A 20,081-nucleotide genomic window follows, 5' to 3' on the forward strand; every position below is an offset into this window, starting at 1 on the left:
ATATTGCAAGGGGTAGAGAGAAATATAATGTGCAACTTTTTATGTAGGGGACCAAATGTATGAAAATGACAGAATCCATATACATTGAGTTTTACCTGGGATTTATCTTCAAGGCTGCAGAACCTCCATCTGTGTTTCCTCTGCATCTACTGAGTTACTTCCTCCTTTGCTTCCCCTGGGAGCTTGTACACATGACAAAAATTGCCCATTTCTGCAGTTTAGTTGTCATGCTATAACATACAGTTTTTTTTATGATTTAAATGAGTTTGTTATGCTGCAAACTAAACCACATCTGCATCTAGTTTAGTTTGCAACATAAATATTTGTAAGGTTGCAGCCTTTTGACAGCTCATCCTCTGAGAGGTGGGCTGAAGGCAGAAGTGGCAAGGGGCTTGATCCCTTTTTCTTTTTTTGCAGTGCCTGCCTACATCTCCTGTGGCTGGGCGGTGAGCTGCCAGGAGGCCAAGTGGATCCTGAGCTGTGGGGGGCCCCTGTCCTCCACAGTGGCAGCACCCTCTGGGGCCACCTGGGTGGGTTGCTAGCTGCGTGGGTACTGCCTCAGCTCAGGCTTGGGAAACAGTTGGATTGGGTTAGGTGTTGCCTCCGAGCTGGGGCAGCACCTGCCTGCTAGCTGCCTGTGTGGAGGGCCCTGGGGGTGTTGCCACTGTGGAGGGAAGGACTGGGGCCCCCTGCAGCTCAGGGCCCACCAGTAGCTTGCCCCCCAGCTGCAGGAGAGGTGGGCAGGCTCTGCGGGGAATAAGAAAAAGGATCGGGCCCCTCACCACTTTTTTTTTTCCCCCAACAGAGCCTGCCCACGCGAGCTGTGGGAGGACCTGGTCCTTCTCTCTGCGATGGCGGTGCCTCCTGGGGCCGCTCGGGTGAAATGCTAACAAGCCAGGGGCTGCCCCAGCTCAGAGGCAGCACCTGCTGGATCCAACTCTTCCCCAAACCTGAGCTGGGGTAGCACCTGCACAGCTAGCGACCCACCCGGGTGGCCCTGGGGCAGGGGTGCCACTGCCATGGAGTGAAGGACTGGCCCCCCTAGCTCAGGGGCCACTCAACCTCCTGGCAGCTCGAGTAGCTACTGGCATCCCATCTGGGTGGCCCCAGGTGGTGCCACCACCACAGAGGGAAGGACCGGGTTCCCCCATGGCTCAGTGGCTGTATGGCCCGGCAGCAGCTTGCACAGGCAGGTTCCACTGGGAGGGGAAAAAGCAGCAAGGGGCCCAATCCTTTTTTTGGTTTTCTTCGTGGAGCCTGCCTACCTCTCCCACAGCCAGGGGGTGAGCTGTCAGTGGGTCCTGAGCTGCAGGGGGCCCCAGTTCTTCCCTCTGTGCCCGTGGCACTGCCCAGGGCAGCTGGCTAGTGGGCAGGCGCTGCCCTAGCTCGGAGGCAGCACTGTTCCTCAGCCTGAGCTGGGGCAGCACCCATGCAGCTAGCACCCCACTCGGGCAGCTGCAGGGGGCACTGCTGCCCCCCTCAGCTCAGGGGCTGCTCAACCTGCCGGCAGCTCGCTTCCAGGCTGCGGGAGATGCAGGCAGACTCTGTGGGGAGGAAAGGGGGGAGGATTGTGCCCCTTGCTGTAATAGTAACAGAAGCCCCTAAATTAAAATGGTGGGGTTTTAATCACTGCAATTAAAAATCCACCCTTTCAATTTAGGGGACCACTGCCCTGTCACACTTACATGCATCCCTTGAGACCAGTTTGCTGCTTTCCATGGCTTTTAGTGGCTTCTTGGGTTATACTGCGCCTGAGGAAAATGCTCAGATTAACTTTTTTGCTCAGGCTCACTACATCCAATGCTTCTTGCTCTCTTTTCTTGTTCTGCCTGTAGTTGTAGCAAGCTTCTCTGCTTTACAGACTCTCCATTCCCTGGGATGTGGCTATCAAAGTACAGTGTAGGAAGGCCCAAGATACAGCAAAGAAACCTATAAATAATTTAAAATCCAGAAAGTGTGAAATGACCTAATATTCAACAGGGCACATTACACCAGCAGCTAGCTACTTTAGCATCTTTTATAATACTTCAGCATTAAATGCCCCATATAAATTGTTTAGTCTGATCCACCCTTTCATGTAGTGAGCATGTTTTATAAGCACTTGTGTACATGTCTGGCTGCAGTCTTTGTGGCATTCAGTGATGGTCACTCTCAAAGTCTTTCAGGTGTTGTATATGTCCCTCCTGGTGTATTGTCTGCCTTGCTTTGAACTTGCGCATATATGGAACACTTCTGTGTGATTAGCTTCCAAACCAGTAAGTCTGCATGGCATATTTTATAATGCAGGCCATGCTATTCTATTGGCAGATCAACTTTTTCTAGTCCTGGCTTTCCCAAGGACACCTTCTAGATGATAACATATTGGAACAAACGGTACACCCTGGACAAAAGGGGAACATTTTCAAAGGATACAATTATCTCTGTTCTGTGTTTGAATTGATTGTTATGTTTTTTAGATGAATGGCTTAAATTTCCTAGCAGAGGGATTCAGTGTCCCAGCACAAGATTAAAATGGATAATACACTCCGATACACTGGGCTTTTCTACATGCCCTGACACTGCCTTTAATCCCAGTCTAACTCTTTTGAACTAAGAGAACACTCCCAAAGGAAGAGCACTTTGCTTTGATATATAATTTTGCAAGTTCTTTTCTTAATATAAAATCTTTGCAACCCCACCCAGGAGGTGGTATTAGCCCTGTTTTATAGAGCAGGGAACTAAAGTATTAAACAGATTCAAAGTCAATAAAACATGACCAGTGTTCTTAACCACCCAACTTGAGACACTTGAAAGGTGTATTGGGCACCCAGAAACTGAAGCAATCAAAAGCAGTACCCACTTACAAAAATGCTGGCCCACTTTAAATGCCCAAGATCCCATGGTGGAACTAGGATTAGATCTCAGCAATACCTACTTTTTAGCCCATTGCTCCTTTCACTAACCAGCAACTCTTCTAAATACAAGGCGTTATGGTATACAGCTATTATATCATAACACTTCATCTTACAGAGATAGTGATCCAAGCTTCACACAGAAAAAATATCTTGCAGCAAGAGCATTCCTACAGTTCTTACACAGCAAGTAACAGAAGCTGCTCGTAACTAGCTAGTCATATGATTACTTGCCCGTCATTTGCCTTCAGAAGTGATACAGGCCTGTGCTGCTTCCAGCACCAGTTAGTTAAAGTTCTTCTCTCCTGGTGGTCACAGGTTCTCCCTTCTCCCCAGCATAGTTTCTCCTAGTCTTACAAAAAACCTAAAGCCAAGCCAATCTTGGTTTATATCCACCTGAAGGTTACCAGGTATTCCAAGCATTAATTTAAATGAGGTATAGTACAGGTAGGTCTCTGTGAACATACTTGATTTTATGAACTTAATAACATTTTTTTTTTGCATTAATAGAGTTCAGCACTTAAGTTGGGAAATGCTGCAATTAAGATTGCACGTGCAGTTTGAATTCATCTTCCCGTGTGCACGTGCTCTGTGATACATTCTTTAATTTAGCAATGTGATCACTTGCCTGTTTTTCCTTGAGCAGCTGCTTCATTCATAGAGATTGGGTGCACTCAACTCCAGGGATGATGAATCAGGGTTCTATAATAAAGAAAGTTGTTGTTTGAGGCAGCAGCCCTGCAGAAAAGATATCCTGTCCTCACATAATTAAAGACTCCATCATGCATACATTTACAAGGTAGCAGAATTAAAAGTTATATGGACAGTCTTAATTCTGGTGTTTCCTAACTTTTGAGTGCTTAATTTCACAACCTTAGTAAGATTCTGTTTAATGTAGGGTTTGGGGTTATAATATCCTAAAGCAAACGGAAAAAGGGCAGAATTTTTATTTCTGTGGTATTTTGTATACCTATAGCTTATCAGCTTTTAGATCTACTATTTATAGCTCAAGTGGCAGAGATACTGAAGTAACTGAAAGCAGTAGTTGGTTATCCTGAATGTGACCAGGCCTTAGATTAGACTGGGATGCTATTTTTTGCCAGCAGGTATCATACATATTTATTGACAGCAGAGGACTGGAGATTATTTAGTCTGAAGAAGGGAAAATTTAGGAGGGATTTAATAAATCGTCAAATACAAAATGACTTGTTACGTAGACTGGCCTCTGTATCCAGAGAGGATAGAACAAGAAGTAATGGGTTTAAATTGCAACAAGGGAAATTGAGATTGAATATTTGGAAGAGCTTTTGAGGGCATCTTTACATGTGTTCCCAGGTGGGTGAGCACTCTTGGGAGCCACTCTAATTAAAGGGCCTGCAGCATCTGTGTGTTCAGCATCCCATGCTTCAAAAAGGTGCTGGGGGCATTTTAACTAAAGCTTGTTCGAGCTTTTGTTAAAGCGCTCTTGCCGCTATTTTGAAGCACAGGGATGCTGAATACACATGACACCAAGGCTGCTGGAGTGTGCTAATTAGCAGGCTCCAGCAGACTTGATTAATCGTGTGCTTATCATTAGCATGCATCAGGGCAGGCGTTGGGCATGTACGTAGGTGCCTTATGTGGCTAAGCACTGGAACAGATTCCTTAGGGAGGTTTTGAAATCTCTGTGAGTGGCAGTTTCTGTGTGCAGGTTAGACGGATATATTTGAGGAATAGTTTAGACAGGGATGTTCCTGCCTTGAGCAAGGAGTTGGACTAGGGGACTTCCTGAGGTTCCTTCCAGCTCTATTTTCCTATGATTTACCAATAATGTCAGTGTCAATAGTCAGTCAGTACAGTAAGGCCTAATGAACTGTGAGGTGACTTTTGGTCCTCATTCCTGAGTTGTGTGTGACATCAGTTGTCATCTCATGAGAGCAGGCTAATGAGAAAATAGCTAGGCAGTGTCTGATACTGATTAAACTGCTCTCCAGTATTACAATGAGGACTACCTTGATATATAGACAAGAGTTACTGTGTAGATTGGTCGTTACTGTTGCACAGGGCCAAATTACATTTCTATGAATAGGAACTGTGTGAGAAAAATCAATGAGGTGTTCTTATGGAGCACGTTACAGTGAGTCTCTAGCTCTGTTACCTTTCAGTATTATTCACGTCACTTTTTAGCCTTTGGGCTCTCAGTTGTGGCTAGCACATTGCTTCACTTGTGTTGCTTTTGGCCAAGAGCAACACATTTGTTTCCAGGGCTCAGCCACCCCTTGACAGGCCTATTGTCCTTTGCAGATGGGTTATTGGGTTATACTTCTGTTTGCCCCAAAGCGATTTTTGATATCTTACAAAAAAAAATCACGGGCTCTGTCTGTGTGTTTTTCTTTTTTGCTTGTGGTGACAGGAACGCAGAAGTCAGCGGGTGAGGAACTCCTTGGCCCAGGGCATAGAGGCAGTGCGGTATTTATGAACTTCACGTGTTTGTGTGGTCACTGTGTGCATTCCACCAGCCAGACTCCCACAGAGTTTCATGGGCAGGTGTGACTGGAGATGTGACATTTCTGTGTCCTCTCTCTCTCACTCTGTTTGTCTAACACCTGTGCTTGTGTCTTTGCCTGGAACGTTGCTCCCCATGCACTTTCATTGTATTGGTGGCCACCATTTTGTCATAAGCAAGCTGACTATTTTTTAAGGAAAATAAAAAATATTTTGTCAAGGTGTTAAGTATCAGGATTCTCTCTCCACTGCCCATTAAGACGCTGTCATCGGCCTAGATCTTACACACATGCTTAAATGTGTATAACTTCACTGCTGTGACTGCTGTCAGCTGCAATAAGATTGCTCACAGGAGTACATGCTTTCAGGGTTGGGGCTTTGGTTTTGTTTTGTCAGTAATGCCACTTGTGCACAGAACTGTTATAAATGGCTTTAACTGTATGACTGCTTGTTATGGGTAGGGTGGTGGTGGTGATGGGGAAATCTTTCCTATTGAAGACTTCATTTTCTACATCTGGAGCCTCACTGCAGCTTGTTCTTGGGGCTGGCAAAATTGTGCTGTTTTTGTTGACTGGTTCCCACACTAAGGGCCATGTTGCACGTTAGACTAAGGGCGTATTAACTGCACTTAAAACATGAGCATTTGTGTGTTCCAGCAGTAAAATATGTGCTAAGTGTGATCATATTATAGTAAAGTTAGGTCTTTTTGCAGGAAGCATATCTCGAACTCATAATTCTGACCACTCCACAGAGATGCTACGAACAGTTTGCTGTCCCAGGATTGCACTGGAGTCTCAACCATCCTGGTGCAGTGCCTGTTAGTCCCAGCCCTGGCACTGTACTGGAGCTGTGAACCAGCTTTGGTGCAATGCAAATATGGTTTCTAGGAGCTGCCAACATGGGGGTACACAGTTTTGATTTGGCTGAGCTCTGGTCCCTGGGCTGGGACTGACATTTGGCTGATTGTCAGTCCTAGCGCCTACACTGTACCCATTTCGGTGTCAGAGCTGAGGCTGAAAATCAGCTGCTTGTTGGTCTCAGCCCTGCTGGTTCGAGACCCGAATCCCCTATGTGTGCAGCTCCTAAAAGCCATGGTTATGCCACACCAGAGCCAGTTCAGTTCATACAACACATTAATGCTTACTTACTGTGAGCCAAACAATACATTCCAAGTGTCCTGTGCTACAAGGCCCTTGGAATGCTGACTGGAGCAGCAGGTGGTTATCTGAGCCATGCAAGGCTTCTCTGCAGCAGCACCAGCCCTCACAGGTTGGAAAGGGGTTGGGCATTTTTACTGCCCCTAAAGCTTCTGTTGGCCTGGCCCTTTCCTTTTCATCTCCTGCTGCACTGCAGTCATATATCACATCCTTCTTTAAAGTCCACAATTACTGGCTTTTTGTGGTGTGGGGCTTGTCAAGTCATTACCCATCACTCCAAACCCCCACTCCTCTGACCTATACAGGTGTCTATTTGCCACTCCATAAATGTGATTCTAACACTCTTCTTCTTGTAGGCGGAAGATTCTTTAGTGGAAAATGCTCCAGTTTGCCAGGAGTACGGCAGTTTCCTATGATCCAGAAGATGGTGGAATCCATGGCACAGCTGCAGGAAGAAAAGCTACGGCTGCAGGAAGAGCTGTTGGCTCTGCAGGGGAAACTATCTGCACAGGAGAATGAAGAACTCACTGTGTCTGTCCAGCTGCAGGATCAGGTACTGCCTGAGATGTGGGGCAGATAACTTTGAGTGGGAAGAGGGATGCTGTCATGGCATTTAGGCCAAATTTTTAACCTGCTTGAATACTTTTTTAAAACTAGATTGCTGTTGCCAAGAAAATATTGTTAAAGCAATCTTCATAGGGCCTAGATCAGGGGTGGGCAAAATACATCCTGTGGAGAGATTTTTTTTGGCTTGTGGCGGGTCTCTCAGTCCTATGCAGCCCAGGCACAGAGGGCAGTCTGGGCTGGGACACCTGACAATGCTAAACATGCCTGCCAAGAGAGCAGAGGCAGCTGCTGGACCCCAGCACCAAGGCGACCACGCTTGCTCGCCTGCCCCAGTGATTGAAGGGAGCATTGGTGTCTAATGCAGGCTGTAGGGCAGGACCTTGCACCAGGAAGAGCCAGAGCCCCAGCACCAAGGCGACCACGCTTGCTCGCCTGCCCCAGTGATTGAAGGGAGCATTGGTGTCTAATGCAGGCTGTAGGGCAGGACCTTGCACCAGGAACCTCAGGACAGGAGCCCAGTAGCAACCAGCTGTATTCACAGAGCTGTTACGCCCAATCACCCCTACTGCACAGTGCCTCTAGTGTGACCCCCATTATGCGGCTCCTGCGTGGCACTTGCCACCCAGTGTACCCCATGCAGCCCTGCTCAGCCCAAGCTCTCTCTCCCTGCAGCCCAGCACCTCGCTGGTGGTGGCCTGCCACCTCCTGAGCCCCAACTTGCTGCAAAGCTCCTGCTTTCACTCCCTTTGTTGCCATCCCTGGCTCCTTTCTGCCATGCCTGGGGCAGCAAATGGTACTCACTTAAGTCTCTCTCTTGGCACTGTTTGGACTGGGCTAATGCTTTTCTCAACTCCGCGCAGCACCAGGAGTTGGAGCGTCCAGAGAGAGAGCCAAGCCCCCGCCAGGACTGCAGGGTTGGTGGGAGCCCCTTGTGTTCCGCTGGCCCTGGGGTCGTTCAGCACCTGGCACCCAGTCCCATCATCCATGAAGCCGCCACTTACTATTTGGATTCCATAGTCTGCTGCCACTTAGCTGGGGATCCCAGCCACTCATTCCCCACCCGTCTGCAGCTCCATCCAGGCTGAGTGCGGAGCAGAACCACGATCAGCTGCCTGCATGCTGCTGCGACAGGTGCTGGTTCCACAGGCAGGGCCATGTGGGGAGTAGCAGGAACATGTAGGCAGTGGATTGTAGCTCTTCTCTGTGCTTGGCTGGGATGGGGCTGTGGACGGTGGGGAGTGGCATCCAGGAGTGGGACAGGCGGGCAGGGACAGGGCTGGGATCCCTGGCTAAATGGCGGCAGCCTACAGAACCAAACCAGTAAGTGGTGACTGGGACTCGCGTGGTCAGGCCATGCAGCTAGACTGATGGGATCGGCCCCTTAGGGAGTTTTGGTGAGCTGGTGTGGGGCAGGGGGAGGGGGGTGTTGGCCCAGTTCATGACAGCTCACCGAAACTCCCTGTGTGGCCCACAGGCCCAAATAATTGCCCACCCCTGGCCTAGATAAACTGTCTCTTGTTCTTTTTCTTGCAACTGTAACAGCAAATTTATATGTGAAGCAGTTGGAACAAAATACTTGAAATCAGGATTTTGAGCTCCAGACACTGTCTCTGTCTTTATCTGAACAATTGGCAAAACATCTGTTTGCCTCAGCTTCAGTGTGTAATCTACTAATTAATCCATGTTGCGACATTTTAATAACCCTTTGAAGTACTTATAAATCCTTTGATGAAACATGATCTTTAAGTGCCAGGTATTGTCACCTAGGAAAACAGAGAATTAGAGCTATGCTTTAGTTGTTATTAATTATACTTGTGCAAAAAGTGTGCAGTAACATTGCTTTATTAAACTGAACAAGCAGATTCACTCTTGTATCTTTCCTATGCCAGGAAATAAAAAGCAAATCCAAAAAACAGCTCTTTTCAGTTGAGAAGGAGAAAAATGGTAAAGGGAATAAATATTTGTGAAATAGGGAGGGGATGGTTGTATGTTAGGAAAGAAGATGCTCTTCAGTTTTTAAGAAACCAGAAAGAATGACGTGTTTATAGAAATCACTTGTCGCAATGTTGCAGGTTCTTGCTTCTGTGAATTTATTTTCTTTGTAAACAGGTGGGAATATAAAGTCATAATAAAAAGGCCTTATATGTACCAGTATTATCTGGTTAATGACTCTAAAAGTGATTATAGCCATACTGTGTTGTCAATTACTACTTGAATCTATTTGATGGTAATTGTATTAGGTTCAGTTGGGTTACTCCACATGACTCCAGTGAGAGGGAAAGCAGAATCTGGCTTTTTACCAGCTAACAAAATTACCATCTAGAGCAGGCATTCTCAATCTGGTGTTTGCGAGCACTATAGTGCTCTTGTGAGCAAAGTGCTCTCCAATAAATCCAAAAACAGTGCTTGAAAGCATGTCAAGAATTACACTGAAAGGCATAATTGATGATGAGATGATGATTATATCTATTTGGTTTTCTTTTAATGCTCTGTGAAAAAGCCTAAGTCATCACAGTGCTCATTAATGAGAAAGGCTGAGAACCTCTGATTTAGAGAGTGCATGTGCAGGAGGAAGCTCTCAGATGGGGAAAAACAGCTAGTTAGTATGTGGGCAAAGGAGAGGGGTAATTAAACACACCCCATGTCTCTGAAGCGACTTTGGAGGATGATGGTACAGGCCACACCTAGTGCCAGAGACTGAGAAAATTAGTTGGTGTCATCTCTAGTCATTGTCAGGCTGGAGATCTATCTAATACCTTCCAGCCAGTAGATCAGTCAGACTCCACCTATTTTCCCAGGAAGAGGTGGAGCACTAGGTGAAGTGAATCAGTGTCTCTTGTTGTTGCCTTCACTTGAGGAAGAGAGATGAGCTATTGGTTTCTGATTTAACACTGTGAGTTTTTGATAGTGAACTTAGTATGAGAGATGTAGTCCTAGCATGGGAGATGCAGTTCTAGTATTTTTTTTGCTAGGTGAATAGCTCTGTGTGTGTGTGTGCGTGTGTGCGTGTGTTTGTAAAGACTATTCCTTTGAAAGATATTGATATAGATGATCTGACAGTAGTTGGGAGGATATGAAGTGGTATGGTTCAATGCACGGTTGCCTTGAAGGATGTATGCTGTCTTGCAATATAATTTGGCTATAAGTGTTTGCTGTTGTATGTTTTTATACTTTTTTAATGCATTGTTGCTTTGAAATAATGTAAAGTTTCAATTTGAAAGGGATGTTAGAAATTTTAAGTTATGGACATAAATATTTTGGATCATTAAGTTGATTTTTTTTACTCACTGTCAATGTTCTTTACATTTTTCTTACTTTGGAGGATAAAACTGGCTACCTTAACCAACCGCTTTCACTTTCTGGTTCTTGAGCCCTTCTCAGTGCTTCAGTACTTGCGGTGTATTATGAAAACTGCAGGGGAATATCTTTTGTTCCAAATAGAAGCTCCTAATTTTGTTAGTCTCAAATGATATAAAAACTTGTCTTAAAACCTGATCTTTAGGTAATCTGTCACCCAAGAGTGTAACTTTTTAAAATGTAGCATCTAGTTTGGCTTGTCTCAGGCAATACTAGGTATTTGAGTACTTCTAACTTCAATTCTTTATGTGGGTGTAACATAGCAATTGAACATAATTAATTGCAGCACAGTGGAACTATTTTGTGTGTTTAAGCCCACAGTTCTCAAATTGTGCTTTACAGAGGCCTAGTTTTTTCAGATTCTTTAGCACATCAGTCTGGTTTTCAGCTGACAAAAGGTATTCAAAAGAAGCTTAAATATTCTAAGCAAATAATATTACATCCCCCTACAAACTGCTTTAGTTGCCCCATGGAGGATGAATCTGCAGTCACAAATTGGAGAGGAAGGTGCATTGAATTGCTCTTTTTTTTTTTTTTTTTTTTTTTAAAGAAAAAGCCAGTGGGGAAAATTTGAGAATTTCCCCTTAGAAGCTGAGAAAGCCCTTCTGCCTTCCTAAGATGGAAAAATTACCAGCTTGAGCCCAGGTCTCCATTAGGGTCCCCTTCTGAGCTAGTGAAAAGACATTATAACCCTATTCCTTAGTCATTATAACCCTATTCCTTAGTCAGTTTTAAGGTTTGGTACCACAGGGGTAGGATAGAAGGAAGAGGCATAGCCTGAATATACTCTGCTGTCTCTTCTCAAGAGGAGCCATGGGAAGCTAATCATGATGAGGTCACTTTAATTCCAGTTAGAGGGAGAAGGGAGGTAGGGCACATTCCCAGATGCTCTAGAACCACTTTGGCCATTTTAATGTTTATTTCTCCTTTTAAGAAAAACAGAGTTGGTGTCTTTGGACAGAAATATGCTCTGCCAGGCCCTTGTGTCTGCAGACCTGCTTCTGTGCTCATCAGAGCCATGTGCAGACGAGCACACACGTGCGGTATGCAGCGCACCAGAACCATCTGCACGTGCAGGTGTTCGCTGTACTGATAACTTGCAGCACAATGGGTTTCTTTAACACTGGGAGAGCCCAGCATCAAAAAAACCCATGCCTGAAAAAAGTTGGGCGGTGCACAAGGCAGCAATGTGCGACACCTGAGACCAAAGCCTAACTGACCAGAGCCACATTCCAGATGCTAGCAAGGCTCCATGTGCTGGATTGCCACCACTGGAGCTCTGAGAAGCCCTCAGAACCCCAAGTAAGGCTGCTGGGGCCAGCCCAGGTGCTGGCCTCAGCCTCCTCAAACCCACCTGGGGCAACTAGCTGCACCTCAGAGCATGTATGCATGAGTGTTCTCTGGGGACAAGTAGCAGGGGCACAACTATGTGCCCCTGCTGCTTGTCCCTGGGGAAATGCACGTGCATGTACATCTGGATGCACCCCGGATGGAATATACATTTGGGAGAAATCATTGAGTTGCTTTACCACATTTTTGTGGCTTCTCCAGCAATCTGCCAGACTCTGGAGCACAAGTTTTGTCCAGGCTCAAGCTCAGTCCTCTGGATCACTTTCCTTCCTCCATGTAGCAGTGTCCTTTCTCTACTTTGAAGTACTGCATATTCCACCTAGTTCTCTGTTGTGACCCAATTCTGCACGCTAGTTAGCCACACTGCTGTCCCATCCCTTCCATGTCCTGCTAGCTCATGTGCTTGAGAGCTCTGACCAGGAAGCAGAATCTGGGAGCTCTGGCAGAAGTGATATTTGTAACATAGTTGGCTGTTGAAAGCTCTCTACAGCTGCGCCCTCAGAAGTGCATGGCTGCAAAGCACTTTAAAAGTGCCCAGTAGCGGAGCAAATAAACCTGCATTACATGAGGGTTCAGATGAAGGTGCTCCAAAATGGAGCACATTCATTAACTGATGCAGCCCAGCCCCACCCCTGATGCTGTCTACAGGATGGGAGTGGAGAGAAGGGAGGGGAGGAAGCTCTGGGCTGGGGTTTGCCCAGCCTGCACTGGGGAGGGCAGGTGGATTGAACCCTCCCCCCAAGGCAGGGGACTCCAATCCACCTGCCCCCCTCCAGTGCAGGCTGGGCAAACCCCAGCCTAGAGCTCTGTCCTGTCCTTTCTACCCCCTCCCATTGTGCAGAGAGCACTGGAGCTGGGGGTGGGGGAGCGGGGAAGGGGTGCAGCTGAGGAAAAGAGGCTGCAGACACACAGCTGGTCCTGGATCAGCTCCAAAGTGGAGCTCGATTTCCCATCCCCTCCCCTCCCCACCCTCCACCCAACAGCGACCATCTGGGAGTTGCTGTAACTCATGGCGCTTTCTGTGAAGCTCCAGGAGTTACAGCAGGGAGCTGTCGGCACCCTGGGTATTTTGAGTAGCAACATGTCGGTAAACAGTGATTCTCAACCAGAGTGCCTCTGCATCCTGGGGTGCCTTGAGATCCTTTCAAGGGTGCTGCTGCACAATGTTAACCCTGTTAGGTGTGTAAACATGATTCACAAGATAAACCCAGAGATTTCACATAGGAATCCAGAGTGTTAAAAACATTCCAGCCTGTTGTGGTTTTTCTAAGATCTTTGCAACAGAAGAATTGTTCTGCTATTTTTCCGTAGTCAAAAAAAAATGAGAGAAAAGGTAAGAGCTGGCATTTTCTGAGGTTGCCTTGAGTCTAAAAAGGTTGAGAACTACTACTCTACAGTAAAAAGTCTGCCCATCAAGGAGCTTTTTTATCTATAGAAATGTGGACACTTAAAACTACTAAAGTAAATATATATGATGAGCATGGTGTAGTCATCTGCAAGTCTTCCGTGGTGTATCTGACACATTCATGTTGTCATATTAGGCTATTACCCTACATATTGCTGTGTACATATAGACAACTCCAGCTGTATGAAGACCCACTGAAATCATTGGGGCTTAGCACAAGTACAGGAGTCTGCCTGTATTGGTTTTTATTGCAGAGTTGAGGCCTTGGACTATAAGGGATTTTATTTTTTGATAAGGACAATGTATTGAAGCATATAGTTGGCATTTAACACTATAAATGAAAATAATAGGCTCTTGTAATGTAGCTGGCATGTTTTCTAGAAAAGTGCAGCTGCAGCAGTTAATGTTAATAACCTTAGTAATATTTTTCAATGGCATTCCTTGTTTTATGCTGCTGGAAGAATAAAACTGAAAAATAATAGAGAACCCTGCAGCAATGCCATACATTTTGCCAGAATGTTTTCCTTCTCTTGTTCATCAAGACAGAAGACAAGAACATTGATGACATGGATCTCTAATTACATGAAGAATGAGAATGGTGTGCTATATGCAGGAAAAAAGTTTGACTTCTCTGCTCTTTAGGAGTAGTTTCCCCATGTCTTAAGATTTTTCAAGGAGTTCAGGAGCCAACATCAGCCATATTTTGGCATCTTTTTTCCTAGCAGAAAAAGCAAAAAAAAAAAAAAAAAAAAGGTGTAGGAAAGTAAAAGGCACGTTATGCTAAGGAGGTTATCATTTTCACGCACCAAACACAATTGGGGTATGGAATATTCACTCAGTGAATGAAGCCAAGCTTTCTTCCCCCAGTTTATTAAGGTTTCTCTTCTGCTCTGGTGAAGGGTGGTGGGCAAACGGCCAGTGTGTTCATGTGATGGAGACTGTTACTTGAAAACTAAGTTTCTCTTTAAATAATCAGATGCGAGACAGGTTTGTGTCTTATGACAGAAGCTTACACTTTGCTGGGCCAGCCACCCAAAAGGTTTTTGAAGAGAAACAACGGACTGAGAGAAATGAAATGAAACTGAGGAAAGAATACTTTGGCTGATTGAGGTGGTGGGGGAGGATGATGGGAGTGTGATCTTACAGTAAGGGAATGGTCTATTCAAGAGAACTGGTGGGAGCTTATCTATTGGAATATTTAACATTTAAAATGGATGGAATAAGATGCTGCCAAAAATAATACATTTTTGGTGGGAGGTAGGAGTGCACCGTCCGATAGAGAATTCTTGGGTTGATACTGATGGCCAATTTTTTTAAAGAGCCATATTGGCCGATACTGATCTGATTCCAATATGCAGCTGGGCAGCATGGAGAGCGGCATCAGGCTGGTAAGTCTGTTGTGGGGGAAGGCATGAGGGGGGAGGGAAGGAGCATGCGGGGCAGGTCAAGGCCCTCGTGGTAAGGGAGGGAGTAGGGCAGGGGCAGGTGCTGCACAGTCAGGGCAGGTTGCAGGATGGAGCTGCAAGCGGCTTGTTTAGGGGGGGTGGGGGGGAGGGTGGCTCCCACTGCTGCATGCACCCCAGGAGGGCATGGGGCCATGTGCTCCCCAGATCTGCTCTGGGCAAGGGTAGGCTGCTGCTGTGGGCTGGGGCTGGGGCTGCGTCAGGCTCTTCCTGGCGGGGGGCTGGGCTGTGTTCAGGGTGGGTGGCGGCAGCACTGGGAGGAGGCTACTGGGGGGGCTGCAGCCACCCCAAAATTCACCATACCCCTCCCCAACTCCCCCTCCCAGTGCCACTGCTCCCCACCCCGAGCACAGCCCAGCGTGCCGCCCCCGCCCCAGAAGAGCCCGGGGCCATCCTGGCCCTAGCCTGCAGTGGCAGCCTACCCTTGGTCCACATGCTGATCTAGGGGCACACACCGCCATGCCCTCTTGGGATGTGAGCAGCAGCAGGAGCCCCCCGGCAATTGCCGATACAGTCAATTTTTCTTATATTGGTGGCGATCTGAATGGGACTGATGTATAGGTGCACCTCTAGTAGCAGGTGATGAAGTAGGTCTCTTCCCCCTACTAATATCTGGTCTCTATCTTGAGCTGTATTTCTTCCCCTTTCCGGGTCCCACTGGAGCTCACAGTCAGCTAGGGCTGCTAGTTTATGCTATCTGCTGGTTATGTGATCCTCTATGAGTGTTTCTTCAGTAAGGAAGAGAGCGCATTGCTTGTGTGCTGACACCTGGCCCCTGATGGATTGTGTATGACAAGTTGTCTTCTCAGGACTTGCAGTCTCCAAATATTGTGTTGGACAATGCTGTTTTAAGGAGGTTCCTGACTACTGGAGGTAACATTCTGACTGGTCCTACGTACATAACTCTGCAAGGCTTGTATGAAATTGACAGTCTTCCCTTTTCTACTTGAAGCACCTTCCTTTTGGCAGATGATTGCAAACTTTAGGGAGAATATATATACCTTGAGTCTTTGTGGGCTTGAATGAGGTATTTTTTAATCAGAATGGACAAGAGGATCATTGGGTTAGCCTGACTTTCTTGCCTGTTTGATTGACAGATTGGAAATCTGAAGGACAAACTCCTGGCTCAAACTCAAGAAATAAACAGATTCCATTCAGGGCTGGTGAGTCTTTTTAAATTGATCTGTTGATTCTTAGTTGAAGTTGTAAGTTCCTCATATTTTGTGTGCGACAAAAAAGAAATCTTTGCATAAATGAAGATCATCTTAGAGGTCCAAGTTTGGTGGCTAAACTAATGCCAGAATCATAGACATGAATGATGTGTGTCCCTAGAGGCTGGGGGGGCACGGTGAGCTACCACAGGTGGCAACGGCACTGTTGGCAGCGGGAACGTGCGCAGGCAAGTGGGGAGCCACAGCACTGGTAGCAGGGGGGGAGGAGAAGGGAGGTGGCGAGCAACCACCCGCAGGTGTCGCTGGTGGTGGCAGCCAGCGATGATGGTGGACTGCCCACAGACACCACTGGTGGTATCGACAGCGGGGAGAGGAGAGGGGGTGAGCGGTGACCGCCCACAGGCATCGCCAACAGTATTGGCAGCGCCTTTTTGCAGGGGGTGCTCCGCCATGCTCAGGGGGTGAATATGCACCCCCGTGCACCCCTTACGCGTCGCCAATAATCATAGATGTCATCCTGTGTAGGTTTGACAAATCTGAGATGGAACCGATCAAAGTCTGTTAAGTAATTTGTTCAATGCAGCCTTAAGAATAGTGGCCCTGATTCTTCAGGGATGTTTGAGTTCTTTATTGTTGAAGACATTATGCCAAATCATGATTTTTATTTTTACTGGTTTAACTGTCATTGAGATCAGATGAGTTCCATGAATGTAGAATGAAGCAGAATTTGGCCTGTGGTGGGGAGGAATGAAAAATATCATATTCCCATCTTTGTCCGTTGTCAGGGTGGCACTGACTTGGAAAAGCACCGGGATCTGCTAGTTACTGAGAACGAGCGCCTAAAGCAGGAAATGAAATCGTGCGAGACAGAGCTGCTGGAGCTGAGAAAGCAGCATGTGAAATGTGTTGACTGTGAACATGTTCAGGTAAAGAGGTCACAACAAGAGGTAGCACGCATTTGCTTATGGTCCTGGTGCAGAACATGCTTGTGCCTGTTGTTGATTGCATGACAGGTGACTTCCTCTCCTCCTCCTCCTCCCAATTTGGTTTGTAGGAGAATGCAAGGTTGCAAGAAAGGCTGGCCCAGCTGCAACTGGAGGTGGAGGAGGCAAAGGGGAGGCTCTCTGAGTTGGACCTGGAGGTGCAGCAGAAGACCAATCGCCTGGCTGAGGTGGAGTTGCGCTTGAAGGATTCCCTTGCTGAGAAGGCTGAGGAGGAGGAGCGACTCAGCCGGCGACTACGGGACAGCCAGGAAACTATAGCCAGTCTGAAGGCCCAGCCCCAGCAGATAAAGGTGAGGTGGAACCCATGATTCAGGATGGTTTTTCGTCATTCTCCCCACTTTCTGTTAATAAACAGCACAGACCACCTGTATTTCAATTTTGCTTAGAGAGAAAAGTCCAAACTCTGCCTCCTAGCAATTCCATTGACCTTAAACAGAGTGTAAACTAGGTTGGAGCTTGGCTCAGAGAATCCAGGGGCAGCTTGCAAGTTGTGGAACACTGTTGCTTGTCTGTAGCTTGTATAGTGTGTGGAATTAGGCAAAACATACTGCCCCAGTAAAGATCCCAGTCTTTTAAGTAAAAACCCATGAGTTAGAATCGCAGCATTTTAAGTAAATGAGTAACATCTGTAATGGTTCATGCTTTGATGCCTTTGACTTAACTTACGTCAGGTCTGTGCTAGGCCAGATGGATTCCACTTGGTTGGAGGTTCCTGCAGACTGTCTCTCTCTCAAGTGCCTGTATTTTGGAATATTTCTTTGTAGTGTATCATCAAAACGGTGGAAGTGGAGTCATCCAAGGCAAAGCAGGCTCTGTGTGAAGCTCAGTCCCGAAACCAGTATTTGCAGGAGCAGGTGGGCATGCAGAAGCAGGTGCTGAAGGAGATGGAGCAGCAGCTTCAGAACTCGCATAAGACTGCAGCCCAGCTTAGAGCCCAGGTATTTATTACAGCTCAGAGGGTGGGAAAACTGCCAATTTGTCTGTGAGAAAGGGACGAAAATGGCTACAGGAATGTGACAGATTGCAGTCAACCTTGGATGTAGTGCCACAGGGGAGATAATGGGGAAAAACTTGGAGAGGTTCCATTGTAAAGTTACTTCCTGTTGAATGGCTCCTTTTGTTTAGTGTATGTGTGTGTCTTATTCATCTTGTCCCATAGCGTGTGGTAATAAGTACAGCAGTGTGAAGGTTGGGGAACCCACAGTGCTAACAAGGCTGCCATCAGTTACAGGGAGATTAACTGCTCTGTTGTGGTTTCCTTCCTAGATCATGCTTTATGAGTCTGAGCTGGAGCAGGCTCATGGACAGATGTTGGAAGAGATGCAGAAGATGGAAGATGAGAAGAACCAGGCCATTGAAGAGGCATTTGCACGAGCTCAAGTAGAAATGAAAGCGGTCCATGAGAACCTAGCAGGTGAGGAATAAGGGAAACTAATGTGTGTGCTGTGTAATGTTTGCATGATTCAGGTGCTGGGGAATTCCTCTTTCAGGTGAGGTAACAGATACTCACATGACTCTGGACTTGCTCAGGAGTTAGTCAGTGGAAGCTGCAATTGAATTTAGATGTGCCCTACAGCAGTAGTTCTCAACATTTTTTTGTACCAGGACCCATTTGTAAACATCAATAGCCAGTCCCAACCTAGCATGTGGGGCATGAGGGTCCCCAAGCAGCTCAGGTGCCCCTTGCAGGCTGGAAATCTGACAGCCTGCAAGGAAAAAGCCACGGTTTCCCATGTTTTTTCCTTTAAAGGAGAATCCATTTTTAAAGTTCATTCTTAACCATTTCATATTTTTGACCCACTTTTGGGTCGTGACCCTCAGGTTAAGAAATGCTGCCCTACAGCATTAGTGGCTCACCCCACCCCTCATGCTTCTCTGTCATCCACCCTGTTGGTCATTTGCATTCAGGCTTAGAGCCCCAAATCAGGGGAAGGGTTTGTTTTCTTGAAGGTAGAGTCCTCTCTGTATGTAGGGCAACAGCCTCTCTTTAATGTGAGACTTATTAATCATCTTGTTTATGTGCAGGAGTCCGGACAAATCTCCTCACACTCCAGCCAGCACTCAGAACCCTCACAAATGACTACAACAGCCTGAAACGGCAGGTCCGAGACTTCCCCCTCCTACTTCAGGAGACCCTATGCAATGCCAAGACAGAGGTGAGCAAGATCGGGGAGTTCTTACTCTGCACTGCTTCAGGACCAAGTGGGTATCCTTCTTCTGCAACATTTAGTCTTGCTATTTGAATCCGAGAGAGACCCATGAGTTCCCTGACATGGGACGCCAACCTCCCCTTTTTGTTGTTAGGTTTGTTTACTGAGCAGAAAGTGTTGTGCTGCGGGGGGTGGGTTCTATATGTTCACATGTAGCTTAGTCTGTGTCTCTGCTCCCTCAGATTGGGCAAGCAATTGAGGAGGTAAACAACACAAATCGAGAGCTACTAAGGAAATATCGGAGGGAGCTCCAACTCCGCAAAAAATGTCACAATGAGCTGGTGCGGCTGAAAGGTCTGTATGAGAGGAGGGTTTTCTGGACAAGTCACGTTCATCTTCCTGTAGCAGCAGAAATACACAGAATTCCCAGTACAAGTGCTGTTACAGGATGGAAGTTAGACCCTTGCTCAAGCTAGAATCACTGACTTTGAGGTGGGGGGTTGGGAGGAGAGGTGACCTTAAAAACAGGGACAGGAACTTACGTATACTAACTGACATATTTATAAGAGCCCGAGGTCTCTCTGAAATCGTAACCATTCGATACATGGTTTAATGGTTCAGATGACTGTCCCCATGCAGGAGCCACATCACTCTCCAGTAGAGGTGCACCGATACATCAGTCCGATATCGGATCAGCACCTATGTAAAGAAAATTTATTGTATGAGAAATCGGCCTGATGTGGCTGATAATTTGGCCGATAAATGCCCATGCTTACACACAGCTGCAGTGCAGCACATAGGCAGTGAGGAGCACAGCCTGGCAGCTTGGAGAAGTGCATGCAGCTGGTAAGTCTGGTGTAGTGGAAGGGGAGGGGGGAAGGAAAAGGTGTTGGGGGGGCAGATGAAGGCCCCCACGGTGAGGGAGGAGTGGGGCTGGGGCAGGGGCTGGGACAAGCTCTGCCCAGCTGGGGTGGGGCAGGTGCGGGACAGAGCCGCGGCTTGTCCCGCCCAGACGAGCAGCAGGAGCAGCGGTGGGAATCTCTAGATGAGTGGCACAGGGCCAGACCAGTGGCTCCTGGAC

The 20,081-nt window shown here is 47.0% G+C and overlaps 1 protein-coding gene across 10 annotated transcripts in view; it reads left to right on the forward strand.

Moving 5' to 3' along the window:
- The window catches only part of KIFC3 (kinesin family member C3), a 50,013-nt gene that overhangs the window by 16,992 nt on the left and 12,940 nt on the right, over positions 1–20,081 (forward strand). For all 10 annotated transcript variants that reach the window (XM_006020209.2, XM_006020208.2, XM_006020210.2 and 7 more), the window contains 8 exons: positions 6,889–7,085; positions 15,772–15,837; positions 16,632–16,772; positions 16,901–17,140; positions 17,615–17,788; positions 18,117–18,264; positions 18,876–19,006; positions 19,243–19,354. In XM_006020209.2, coding sequence (XP_006020271.1) covers positions 6,889–7,085; positions 15,772–15,837; positions 16,632–16,772; positions 16,901–17,140; positions 17,615–17,788; positions 18,117–18,264; positions 18,876–19,006; positions 19,243–19,354 — 1,209 coding nt within the window. The remainder of the gene's footprint in view (positions 1–6,888; positions 7,086–15,771; positions 15,838–16,631; positions 16,773–16,900; positions 17,141–17,614; positions 17,789–18,116; positions 18,265–18,875; positions 19,007–19,242; positions 19,355–20,081) is intronic.

The sequence above is a fragment of the Alligator sinensis genome, unplaced genomic scaffold (genome assembly GCF_000455745.1).
Source record: "Alligator sinensis unplaced genomic scaffold, ASM45574v1 scaffold203_1, whole genome shotgun sequence".
Classification (NCBI taxonomy): domain Eukaryota; kingdom Metazoa; phylum Chordata; order Crocodylia; family Alligatoridae; genus Alligator; species Alligator sinensis.